This window comes from Lathyrus oleraceus, chromosome 2 (genome assembly GCF_024323335.1).
Source record: "Lathyrus oleraceus cultivar Zhongwan6 chromosome 2, CAAS_Psat_ZW6_1.0, whole genome shotgun sequence".
NCBI lineage: Eukaryota > Viridiplantae > Streptophyta > Magnoliopsida > Fabales > Fabaceae > Lathyrus > Lathyrus oleraceus.
In genome coordinates, this window is record NC_066580.1 from 468134402 (window position 1) to 468146991 (window position 12590).

The following is a 12590-nucleotide window of genomic DNA, read 5'->3' on the forward strand; positions in this document are numbered from 1 at the left end:
GTTCCATCAGAAGACTGTAGGTGGGAGTGGAAAATGTAGGGGAGGTGTTTCTACTTCTCTAAGATGTTTCAAGTGTGAAGAGTTAGGTCATCATATGCTGAGTGCAAGAGTACGGGCATGACATGTTCCAAGTGTGGGAAGCATGGACATCACACTGCTGATTGCAAGAGTACAATTTTAAATTGTTTCAATTGTAGAGAACCTAGTGTCAGAAGTCGAGGAAAGTTTTAGATGTCGCGTGAGCTAGTAGGAAGGGGTTTTCTCTTAGTGGTGTGAAGGTCTCAAGATCAAATAATTTGATTCGAGATATGTGTTTTATTAATGGTGTCTCTTTGGTTTCTATCATTGATACAGGTGTGACGCATTAATTCATATCGCATGATTGTATGGTCAAGTTAAATTTGGTAGTGTCTCCTATTAAGGTAAGTATGGCCATTGATACCCCAACCAATGGTTCAGTGACTATTTTGTTGGTTTGTATGAATTATTCTTTGACCATTTATGGTAAAGACTTTGGAGTTGACTTGATTTGTTTGCCTCTGAGTCAACTCAATGTTATTTTAGGGATAAATTGGTTGGAATTCAACCATGTTCATATCAATTGTTTTGAGAAGATAATGCTGATTCTTGAACCCGGAGATAGTACGTATTCGATATTCATAGCCTCCAATCAAGTAGAGATGTGCTTGAAGTGGGATGATCAGATGCTCATGATGTTTGATTCCTTGAGAGTGGAAAGCGAAACAGTGAGTGTTGAACTGCATGTTGTTCGTGAGTTCCCTGATGTTTTTCTTGAGGATATTATTGATTTGTTGCCTGAGCGTGAAGTGGAGTTGGCTATAGATTTAGTACCTGACACTAGACCCCTATCGATTGGACCATATAGAATGTGCACGTCAGAGTTAAGCGAGCTGAAGAAACCGTTAGAAGATTTGTTGAAGAAGAAGTTTCTCAGACCTAGTGTGTCGTTGTGGGGAGCGCTAGTGTTATTGGTTGAGAAGAAAGATGGGAGCATGAGATTGTGTGTGGATTATCGATAGTTGAATAAGGTTACTATTAAAAATAAGTATCCTCTTCCTAGAATTGACGACCTTATGGATCAGTTGGTTAGAGCTTGTGTGTTTAGCAAGATTGATATGAGATCATGTTATCATTAGATTCAAGTAAAGTCAAAAGATATTCTGAAGACTACATTTAGAACTCATTACGGTCATTATGATTATTCGGTGATGCCGTTTGGTGTTTCTAATGCGCCAGGTGTATTCATGGAGTACATGAATAGGATTTTTCATCCTTACTTGGATCAGTTCTTTGTGGTATTCATAAATGATATTTTGGTGTATTCCAAGTCAAATGAAAAGCATGCAGGACAACTGAGAGCTGTGTTGAAGAAATTGCAAGAGAAGAATTTGTATTCTAAGTTGTCCAAGTGTGAATTCTTAAGAGAAGTGGGTTTCCTTGGTCATGTGATCTCCAGTGGTGGAATAACAGTTGATTCGTCGAAGGTAAATACAGTGTTGTAGTGGGAGACTCCTAAGCGGGTTACTGAGATAGGAAGTTGTATGGGCTTGTCGGTTACTATAGAAGGTTTATAGAAGGCATTTCGAAGTTGTCCTTGACTTTAACTCATTTGACCCATAAAGGGAGAGATTATGCGTGGGATGTTCAGTGTGAAGAAAGTTTTCAAGAGTTGAAGAAGAGGTTGACATCGAAGCCAATTTTGATCTTACCGGATGCGAGTGAATCTTTTGTTGTATATTATGATGCATCTAAGATGGGTTTAGATGGTGTGCTTGCTTATGCATAAGAGTTAATTTGTAGTGTATGCTTCTAGAAAAATCAAGACTCATCAGAGGAATTATCCTACCCATGATTTGGAGTTAGCAGCAGTAGTCTTTGTGCTTAATGTTTGGAGGCATTATCTGTATGGTTCGAGGTTTGAAGTTTTCATAGATCATAATAGTCTAAAGTATGTGTTTGATCATAATGAGATAAATATATGACAGAGGAGGTGGCTAGAATTTTTGAAGGACTATGATTTTAAGTTGAATTACCATCCATGTAAAGCTAATGTGGTAACAGATACATTGAGTAGGAAGTCTTTCCATATGTCGGTGCTAATGGTTAGAGAAATTGATTTGATTGAGCAGTTCAGAGATATTATCTTGGTGTCCGAGTCACACCAAGAAATGTGAAGTTAGGTATGCTAAAGTTGACTAATAGTGTACTAGAAGAGATCAAGGAAGGTCAGAAGTCAGATTTGGGATTGATTGATCAATTGGTACTAAACAATCAAGGTAAAGAAGTGGACTCTAGAGTCGATGAGAATGGGATTTTGAAGTTTCGGGATAAAGTGTGTGTGTGCCAAATTTTCCAAAACTTAAGAAGAGATTTATTGAATAAGGTCATAGGAGTAGTTTGAGTATTCATCCCAGAGCCACGAAGATGTATCAAGATCTTAAGAAGATGTTTTGGTGGCCAGGTGTGAAGAAGGATGTTGTCGAGTTTGTGTATTCTTGTTTGACTTGTCAGAAGTCGAATATCGAGCATCATAAGTCGTCTGGATTGATGCAACCTTTCAGCATTCCTTAGTGGAAGTTGGATAGTATCTCTATGGATTTTGTAGTGGCTTTGAAAAACACTGCGAAAGGAAATGATTCGATCTAGGTTGTTGTAGATAGACTGATTAAGTCAACTCATTTTGTTTCGATAAAGATCAGTTACCCATTGTAGAAGCTAACAGAGATCTACATCAGTGAGAATGTGAAGTTGCATGGTATTCCTTCGAGTATTATTTTAGATAGAGATAGGTTCATATCAAGGTATTGGGAGAGTTTGAAACAAGCCTTGGGAACTAAGTTGTGATTGAGTTCTACTTATCACCTGCAGACGAACCGTCAGACAGAAAGGACTATCCAATATTTGGAAGATTTGTTAAGGGCTTGTATTTTAGAGCAAAGAGGTAACTGTGATAGTTACTTGTCGTTGATTGATTTTACCAATAACAACAGTTTCCATTTTAGTATTGGAATTACACCTTTTGAAGGTTTGTATGGTAGAAGGTGTAGGACATCTTTGTGTTGGTATGAGTCAGGTGAAAATGTTGTTCTTGGACCGTAGATTATTCAGCAAACTACTGAGAAGGTTAAGATGATTCGAAAGAAGATGAAGTCATCATAGAGAATATAGAAGAGTTATCATGATAAACGGATGAAGAAACATGAACTCCAATAGCGAGATCATGTGTTCTTGAGAGTAACTCCGATGACTGGTGTTGGTCGTGCATTGAAGTCTCGAAAGCTCACGCCTCATTTTATTGGTTTGTATTAGATTCTTCAGAGAGTAGGAGAAATGGAATATAGAGTTTCCTTACCAATGTCTCTTTTGAATATTCATAATGTCTTTCATGTGTCTCAACTTAAGAAGTATACTCTCGATCCGTCCCATGTGATCTAACTGGACGATGTGCAAGTGAGAGATAACTTGACTGTTGAAGCATCACCCTTGCAGATTGAGGTTCGTGAATGAAACACTTGAGGGGTAAAGAGTCCGCTTTGGTCAAGGTAGTGTGGGGAGGACCTGCTGGAGGAAGCGTGATGTGGGAGCTGAAGAACTGGATGAAAGAGTCTTATCTGAAGTTGTTTCGTTCAGGTAAATTTCAAGGGGAAAATTCTTTAAGCGGAGGAGAGTTGTAACACCCTGGTTTTTCATTTTTTTTAATTGAGTTAAAATAGTTAATATTATTTTATTTGAGTGTTATATTTATTGTATTGGTATTATTGAGGTTGGATAGAATTTTTTTTAGAATTATCACTAATTTTTAATTATTTAAATAATAGAAATAATGAGGGGAGATAGTGAATTAACTAGTAGGTTTTATTTAGATAGAGAAGATAATTAGAGTTAGAGTTATTTTGGGGGAGAATAGTTGTCAGCAGAGTCAGAGAGAGTCCTAGCAGAGCAAGAAGTAGGAGAAGAAGGGATCCCAACGCTGTAACTTCAAGTTTGTTGCAAATTTGAGATAGGGGGATTGTTCATGATATAAGTATTTAGGGCATAAGAATAGAGAGAATTCATCATCCTCTTTCTCTTTTACTTTTGATTTTCCTACTTTGATGAAATTGTTGAACCTAGAGATAGTTTGTGCAAAACTTCTATTGATTGCGGTGATGTATAGAGAAATTCGTGTTGTAATTCTTGACTGATTTTCGTATGAAACTGTATTTGAAATTCTGAGTTTTGATGTTCATATGCTTATATGAGGTTTTGATGAAAAGTATAAATGATTTGATTTTAAATGGTTATTCTATGTGAAATTGATATGCTTAATGCTATATAAATGAGGTGTGATAATTTATGTGTGAATTTAGGAGTTTCTGGTATCGAAATCGAAGCTTCGGAAGTGCTCAATTGGTAAAATCTCATAATTTTGCATTCTGCATAGCGGTGGCGGACGTCACCTTCGTGACAGGCCAACTGTCACTATGTCAAAAGGGCTGACGGGCATCAACAGGATGACGGGCAGGCTGTCATGAAACCCATGGATGGGCTCCTTTCTTGGACGTTAGTATGATGGAGGTTTTGTGAGAGAGGGAGGTGACGGGCTGGCGTGACAACCGTCATTCCTGGTGGTTGGACTGTCATACCTCTTTTTGACCGATTTTGGGTCTTTTGACTGGACTTTTTGAGTAGTTTATGTTTTTTATGTTCATTCAATGTTGTTTTGATGTTGTTGATGAGTTTTATTGAGAAATTAGATGATTTGATTATTATAATAAGTTGTGATTAAAATATTGAGTTGTGTTGAGATGTTGGTTCAAAGAGGAACCAATGCATGACCTTATATTTGCAATGTTCATGCTGAGTTCTAGGTTCAGAGAGGGACCAATGTGTGGCCTTATATTTGCAATTTTCATGATGAGTTCTAGGTTCAGAGAGGAACCAAAGATGAGTGTTGGAGTTAGAGGTTTGAGGCGAGTATTGAAATTGTTTGTTGCATTCATGCATCATGTATATTGGAGATAGATGATAGACTTCGGTCCAATGACAAGTCTCAGGTTCACAGAGGAACATGTGATGAGTAAACAACCAAGGCGAAAAGTGAATTGTTTTTGGATTAAAAACATAAACATAAGTTGTTGGGATTCGAAGCATGTACCATGAATTAATTTATTTTTCGATTTTCTAGAAAAATCAATGGGTAAACTAATTCGAAGTATAAATTGGAGTTGTTGGGATAACCTGGATTAGTTTACGCCTTAGTTTTTCAAGAAAACTGAGGGAATACTTTGTTCGATGAAAAAACATGGCGCGTTAAGGTATTATACCTCAATGTTTTGTTACATGATATGAAAATGTTGTCGTAAAATATTATATTTATAATAGTGATAATTGATATTCTATGAAAATATTAACTAATTATTAATCTTGTAAAATAATATCAATTGTCAAACAAATTCAATAACAAAATCAATTTTCTTTATTCACATGATTTACACAACTAGGTCTTATATTTATGAGTAAAGGTAGCATTAGGTTCAACAGTTTGGCTTGGAGGAAAATATTGGGCTAGGAATGCTTTAGACATCTTCTCTCATGTAGTTTTAATTCACAATTAAATAAGATAAATAATCCATGGTTCTATTCTTTAATCAAAACTAGTAAAAGATATGTTTAAATAAATCCGCACGAGTTCATTAATTTATTTAAACATTATTAAGAAAAATCACTACAAAGTGACCAATAAATCAATTTAATCATAGAACAAATGATTCAATAAAAAGAATGTTATGATATTAGTAAATTTATCATTAAAAAAAAAGATAACTACCTTATTAAATTTTTAAAATTGTGAAATCCTGAAATTCTGCATACACTTACTCTCAAGAGTGTAGACCAACCACAATGCAGAAAATTTCAACCAAATGAATAGTTAACTTAATTTACCTTTACAGTTGCAATGGGAGTATTGGACAAAATAATTCTTGGTTAAGTGGTCTCAAATGAAGTATTGGACTACCACCAAATATATATGCCAAGTTAAATAATATACTGTGTCGATATGTTAATGATTTACTAATTATAGAAAGCTTCAAATCCAAAATATTTAGGGTGATGCTTTGTTTATCACTACTACTTTTAAACTTTGATTTATAGGTATTAGAAAATTGTATCTTACTTTGTTACTTTGTTAGGTATTTGTAGTTTGGATATAATATATTTCTCCATGAAATTTTGTGTGTAGATAGATTTCTTGTAGTAAGAGAGGTTGCAAGATGTAGGTTCCCAAGTATGTCACTGTTAAGAGAACATTTGCATTTGAATTTGATTAATTTGACCATGCAATGAAATATACCGAGGAAAACAATCGAGAAATGGCCATTGTACCTATAAGAATACTATAGACAGTTTGGTGCAGCCCCAATGTACATAGAGTAATCATTTGTTGTAGACACAATGTTACTCCATCATGGACTAGTCTTTTTATCTCTATTGTGGTGCCCATTTTCATATTTCACAATTGTTCTATTGCCTAAGTTATGCTTCCGCGTTGTTTGTTAATGCGGTTAGTGACACTTAAAATCATGTTACATAACCAAAACTTTCCAATTGTCAAAATTTTAAGGAATTTTGATTCTGACATACACAAACCCTGGTAAATATAAGAGACACCAGAATTTGTGTTGTTTAACTACAATTTTAGTCATTTATTGCCAAGCAAGGCAGATTCAAGTCTCAATCATATTTACTAGGTCTACGTATGTCGTGTGGCGTAGGGGAAAAGAATTGCAAAAAGTATTCTACATATCAAGATCTATAAGTTTTGAATTGTTAAATTGTAATTCCTTGTGTCGAAGCAGGTTGCTCGACAGAGGAAGGAAGTGTCGAATCACCTAGTATGTTGAGTTGTGTTAGTGTGTCGAAGTGTCGAAGCATGTTGCTTCACACAGAGTTTTGACTTATGCCTACTTTAGTAGTGTTAACTATTTTGGACTTTTATAGTTTTGGGCTTTGGCTTGAGATCCAAGTTAACCAAAACCTATAAATAGAGGGAGTAACCCTTATTTTTGTAATGAGGTGAATAGAGTATTCATAACATTGTATTCACAGTATTTTGTAGTTGCAAAGTGAATAAGAAGTTTTTCACAGTTTGTGGGCAGAGAGAAACTCTGTAGAATTTAATTCTTCTTCTCCTTCATCGTTCTTTACACTCTTTCTTTATCCATTGTTCTTCTCTTTTCATTGCTATTGTGTGGGTAATAACAATCTTGTTCATCAAAATTGATTAAAATTCTCCATAGGTTTTAAGGGATTTCCAACATCTGGTATCAAGAACTCCGGTTTAATCGATTCGTGGGAAGAAAATCACCATGGCAACGAATCATCCAAACATGCATTTTCCAACAAATCTTCCGATTTTCAAGAATAACAATTATGAGAATTGGTGCAAGCAGATAAAGGTTGTGTTTTGTTATCAAGATCTTTGGGATCTTGTGAAGGAAGGAGTAGCAACGCTTGTAGAAGCCACGACGGATCAAGAAAAGGTTGCACATAAAGAATTGAAGAAGAAAGATTATAAGACTCTCTTTATAATCCATCAATGTGTTGATGCAGATAACTTTGAAAAGGTTAGTGATGCAAAGTCAGCGAAAGAAGCATGAGAAATTCTGGAGAAATCGTTTGGAGGCGCGAAGAAGGTGAAAGAGGTAAGGTTACAAACTCACAAAAGAATGTATGAATTGCTTCAGATGAAAGACAGTGAAAGCATAACTGATTTCTTCACCAAGGTTACGAAACTGGTGAATCAAATCAAGGTACGTGGAGAAGTGTTGACATCAAGATCTGTTGTTGGAAAGATCTTGGGGTCGTTGGCTCCAAAGTTCGACCATGTGGTAGTAGCCATAGAAGAGTCGAAAGAGTTGTCAAAATTGACAAAGGAAGAGCTTCAAGGGACGCTTGAATCTCATGAATAAAGAATGGCTGAAAGAGCTGCAGGAAAGTCGAAGAGTGATATGGCTTTGCATGCTCAATCAACAAAAGAAAGAAAATGCAAAGGAAGTTGGAATGGCAACAAAAGCAGAGGAGGTTACAACAATTCGACTGGTCGAAATCAGCCAGAAGGAAACTGGTCGAATCAGAGAAAACCCTGGAACCAAGGCAACCAAAGAGGTAGTGTTGCAGGTAGAGGAAGAGGTGGTGGTCAAAAGCACGACAAGAGTCACATTCAGTGTTACAATTTCCAAAGGTATGGTCACTATTCTAGTGATTGTCCAAAAAAGCAGAAGAATCAAGAAACTTATGCAAAGCTGGCGAAACATGAAGAAGAAGAAGAGACGTTGCTGATGGTTACAACAAGAGAAGAAGAGAGATTCAAGGACCAGCGGTACTTGGACTCAGGATGCTCATCACACATGTCTGGAAGAAAATATTGGTTTTTCAACATAAAGCCCTCAATGAAGAACATGGTGAAATTTGCAAATGACTACACTCTAGTAGCTGAAGGTGTTGGTGATGTTCTGATTATGAGGAAAGATGGCAAGAGGTCAGTAATTTCAAATGTGTTATACATACCAGGCATGAAGCGTAATTTGCGTAACATAGGGAAGTTGGTCGAAAAGAACTATAAGGTGTCGATCGAAGACAAGATGATGAGAGTTCTCGACTCAAATGGAAGGTTGATCTTGAAGGCTCCAATGTCTCAGAATAGAACCTTCAAGATTGAGCTTAATGTGATGGAGCATAAGTGCCTTGCAATAGCAGTCAGCAGAGATGAATGGATATGACATTATAGACTTGACCATCTCAATCTCAAAGACATCAGAGATTTAAAGAGAAAAAATATGGTTTCAGGATTACCAGAAATTGACATTCCAAACAAAGTGTGTAAAGAATGCATGTAGGCGAAGCAACATAAGAACAACTTCAGTAAGGATGCAGGAAGTAGGTCGAAGGCAATTCTTGAAGTAATATACTTTGATGTATGTGGTCCTCTCCAGGTGGATTCAATTAGAGGTAACATATACTTTGTTACATTCATAGATGATTTCAGTCGAAAACCGTGGTCTTACCTGATCCAAAAGAAAAGTAAAGTGATCGAGGTGTTTGCCAAGTTTAAATCTATGGTCGAAAGATAGAGCGGTCGAAAGATCAAGATTTTGAGGACTGATGCTGGTGGAGAATATGTGTCAAATGACTTCGATGTATTATGTGCGAAAGAATGGATTGTGCATGAGGTGGTGCCACCCTGCACTCCACAGCAGAATGGAGTCGTAGAAAGGAAGAATAGAACCATTATGAATATGGTTAGAAGTATGTTGAGAGGCAAGCATCTACCCAAAGAATTATGGGGAGAAGCAGTGTCGACTACGACATATATCTTGAATAGATGTCCGATGAAGAAGCTAGAAGGAATCACGCCAGAAGAATGTTGGTCTGGCGTCAAGCCTAACTTATGTCATCTGTGGGTGTTTGGATCTATAGCACATAGATATGTGTCAGATCAATTGAGAAGAAAACTTGATGACAAGTCGAGTCAGATGATCCTGATAGGATATCATTCGACTAGAGGATACAAGTTGTTCGACCCAGTGAATAAGCAAGTGGTGATCAGCAAGGACGTGATCATAGATGAGCTTAAGGAGTGAGATTGGACTGAGAATGTCAAGAAAGATTCAGTGAGAATCTTTTATGATGAACCAGCTAGTGAAGTCGAAAGAGAAGTTCGACAGGAAGAAGTCAGAGGTGAAACAGGCCCAAGCAGACCTCAGAGAACAAGACACATGCCTGCAAGGTTGCAAGAATGTGTGATTACATCAGATGATATGGTCGCTGAAGAAGGTGAGCTGGTACACTATGCTTTCTACGCAGATGTCGAACCTGTCAATGCAGCTGAGGCATTGAAAGACTCAAAGTGGATGAAAGCAATGGACGAAGAGCTGAAGTCAATCGAAGTCAACAACACTTGGTCACTTGTCGAATTGCCCCAAAACAAGAAGGAAATCGATGTGAAGTGGGTATACAAGGTGAAATTGAATCCAAGAGGAGAAGTGATTCGATACAAGGCGAGATTTGTGGCGAAAGGATTTCTTCAGAAAGAAGGAATCGACTTCGATGAGGTTTTTGCACCTGTTGCTAGGATCGAAACAATCAAGTTGGTTCTTGGTCTAGCAAACATGAACAACTGGCAGATGTGTCAGATGGATGTGAACTTCCTTAATGGCCCATTAGAAAAAAAAGTTTATGTTTAACATACCAGTCGGGTTTGTGAAACATGGCGAAGAAAGAAAGGTGTACAGGCTGCATAAAGCCCTATACGGACTTAAACAAGCTTTAAGATCTTGGAACAAGAAGATAAATGTATTTCTAAGGGAGAAGGATTTTGTAAAGTGCAAATCTGAACATGGAGTATATGTAAGAAGAAGCGAGAGTAAATTTCTTATACTATGCCTCTATCTCGATGACCTGTTGATAACAAGTAGCTGCAAGAAGGAGATCGAAGACTTCAAAGGTGATCTCAACAAGGAATTCAAAATGTCAGATCTGGGTGATATTTCATATTTCCTTGGCATCAAATTCCACAAGAGTGGTAGAGCTTTGATGATGCATCAATGAAGGTATGCAGGCGAAATACTCAAGAGATTTGAGATGCAAGATTGCAACCCAACTTCGACTCCAGCTGAGCCCAGATTACAACTGTCGAAAGATTCAAATGAAGATGATGTCGACCCAACCCAATATAGAAGACTTATTGGGTCACTTCGATACCTTTGTCACACAAGGCCTGACTTAGCATATAGTGTAGGTATGGTGAGTAGGTTCATGCAGAAGCCAAAGGTATCACATCTAGCAGCGGCGAAGAGGATACTAAGGTATCTGAAAGGAACTCTCGACTATGGCATTTTGTTTCCTGCAACTGATGAAGGAAAATAATGTAAATTAATGGGGTACACCGACTCAAGTTGGTGTAGTGATGTTGAGGATCAAAAATCTACAGTTGGCTATGTGTTTATGCTAGGTGGTGCACCAGTTGCTTGGAGTTCGAGAAAGGAGCCAGTAGTGGCATTATCGTCATGCGAAGTAGAATACATGGCTGCTTCTCTTTGTACATGTCAAGCAATATGGATGGTGAATCTGGTCGAAGAGATAACAACGAATAATCATGGAGCAATTACCATGAAGATCGACAACATGTCAGCTATCAATTTGGCGAAGAATCTGCTAGCACATGGTCGAAGCAAGCACTTCGAGATGAGGTTCCATTATCTTCGATAGCAGGTAGCAGATGAGAGGATGAATGTGGAACACTGCAGGACTGAGAATCAGATTATAGACATCATGACGAAGGGAGTGCAGTCGAAGTGTTCAGAAGACTAAGAGCTATGATGAATGTAGATAGCTTAGACATAATGGATTAGGTGGTGTGTTGAATTGAATTCCTTGTGTCGAATCAAGTTGCTTGACATAACAAAGAAGTGTCGAACCACCTAGTATGTTGAGTTGTGTTAGTGTGTTGAAGTGTCGAAGCATGTTGCTTCACACAGAATTTTGATTTATGCCTATTTTAGCAGTGTTAGCTATTTGAGACTTTTATAGTTTTGGGCTTTGGCTTGAGGTATAAGTTAACCTAAATCTATAAATAGAGGGAGTAACCCTTATTTTTGTAATGAGGTGAATAGAGTATTCATAACATTGTATTCACAGTATTTTGCAGTTGCAAAGTGAATAAGAAGTTTTCCACAGTTTGTGGGCAGAGAGAAACTCTGAAGAATTTAATTCTCCTTCTTCTTCATCGTTCTTTACACTCTTTCTTTCCCCATTGTTCTTCTCTTTTCATTGCTATTGTGTGGGTAATAACAATCTTGTTCATCAAGATTGATTGAAATTCTCCATAGATTTTGGGGGATTTCCAACATGAATATGTTTGGTATAAATAATACTGAAATCCCAAGGAACCATCTTTGTTGATAGAGAAAACAACATCATAAAACTCATTTTTAGAAAAACTTGTAAACATTGAACTCAAAGAATCATCAACTAAGTTTGGATACATAAGATACAAAAAAAAAATCAATCATGCATCATAGCTCTTCTTTATTATGGTCTGACATTAAGCATTCATTTTCCTTTATGGAGAAACATAGTAGATGATAGATTGATAATGGGAAGAACGTTGATTTTGGACTAACAATTGGTTGAGATACAAAATTAAAGATTTTCACTTAGCATTAGCGGTGAATATTCGATTTATGCAAAGTGTTAAGGTCAATTCAATTATTAAAGACGTTAATTAGAACATTTCTCATGACTTATCCATTTTGACTCCTAAAATTATTCAAGATATTTTGAAGATTAACTTGTCATTTAATATTACTACCGTCGATAAACTCATTTGGACAAAATCTGTAAATGATGGTCTATTTTTTAAAGATGCCTACAATTATATAAGGAGGGATCACATTGAGCCTTCTTAGACAAAATTCATTTGGCATCCCTATATATCACATGCTAAGTCATTAGTGACTTGGAAACTTATGCATACTATTATTGCGCAACAGAAGACAACTTGATTTGAATAGGAATGCATATGGTTT

The 12590-nt window shown here is 36.8% G+C and overlaps 2 protein-coding genes across 2 annotated transcripts; both read left to right on the forward strand.

Annotated features, from left to right (window-relative positions):
• The first annotated feature begins 428 nt into the window (after nucleotides 1–428).
• Nucleotides 429–1040, forward strand: LOC127123768 (uncharacterized). Its single transcript, XM_051053963.1, has one exon. It carries the CDS (start codon nucleotides 429–431, stop codon nucleotides 1038–1040), a length of 612 nt encoding a protein of 203 aa, XP_050909920.1.
• A 189-nt stretch (nucleotides 1041–1229) lies between these two features.
• Nucleotides 1230–3120, forward strand: LOC127123769 (uncharacterized). The gene is made up of 3 exons (XM_051053964.1): nucleotides 1230–1505; nucleotides 2007–2123; nucleotides 2890–3120. Exons 1-3 carry the CDS (start codon nucleotides 1230–1232, stop codon nucleotides 3118–3120), a joined length of 624 nt encoding a protein of 207 aa, XP_050909921.1.
• The last annotated feature ends 9470 nt before the right edge of the window (nucleotides 3121–12590 follow it).

What these genes read in the sequence shown, in the direction of transcription:
- LOC127123768 (XM_051053963.1), top strand. Translation starts at nt 429, where the DNA reads ATGGCCATTGATACCCCAACCAATGGTTCAGTGACTATTTTGTTGGTT.
- LOC127123769 (XM_051053964.1), top strand. Translation starts at nt 1,230, where the DNA reads ATGCCGTTTGGTGTTTCTAATGCGCCAGGTGTATTCATGGAGTACATG. An exon ending in TAACAGTTGATTCGTCGAAG is followed by an intron (nt 1,506 to 2,006) that starts GTAAATACAGTG and finishes AATATATGACAG; the next exon opens with AGGAGGTGGCTAGAATTTTT. An exon ending in TCCATATGTCGGTGCTAATG is followed by an intron (nt 2,124 to 2,889) that starts GTTAGAGAAATT and finishes TATCACCTGCAG; the next exon opens with ACGAACCGTCAGACAGAAAG.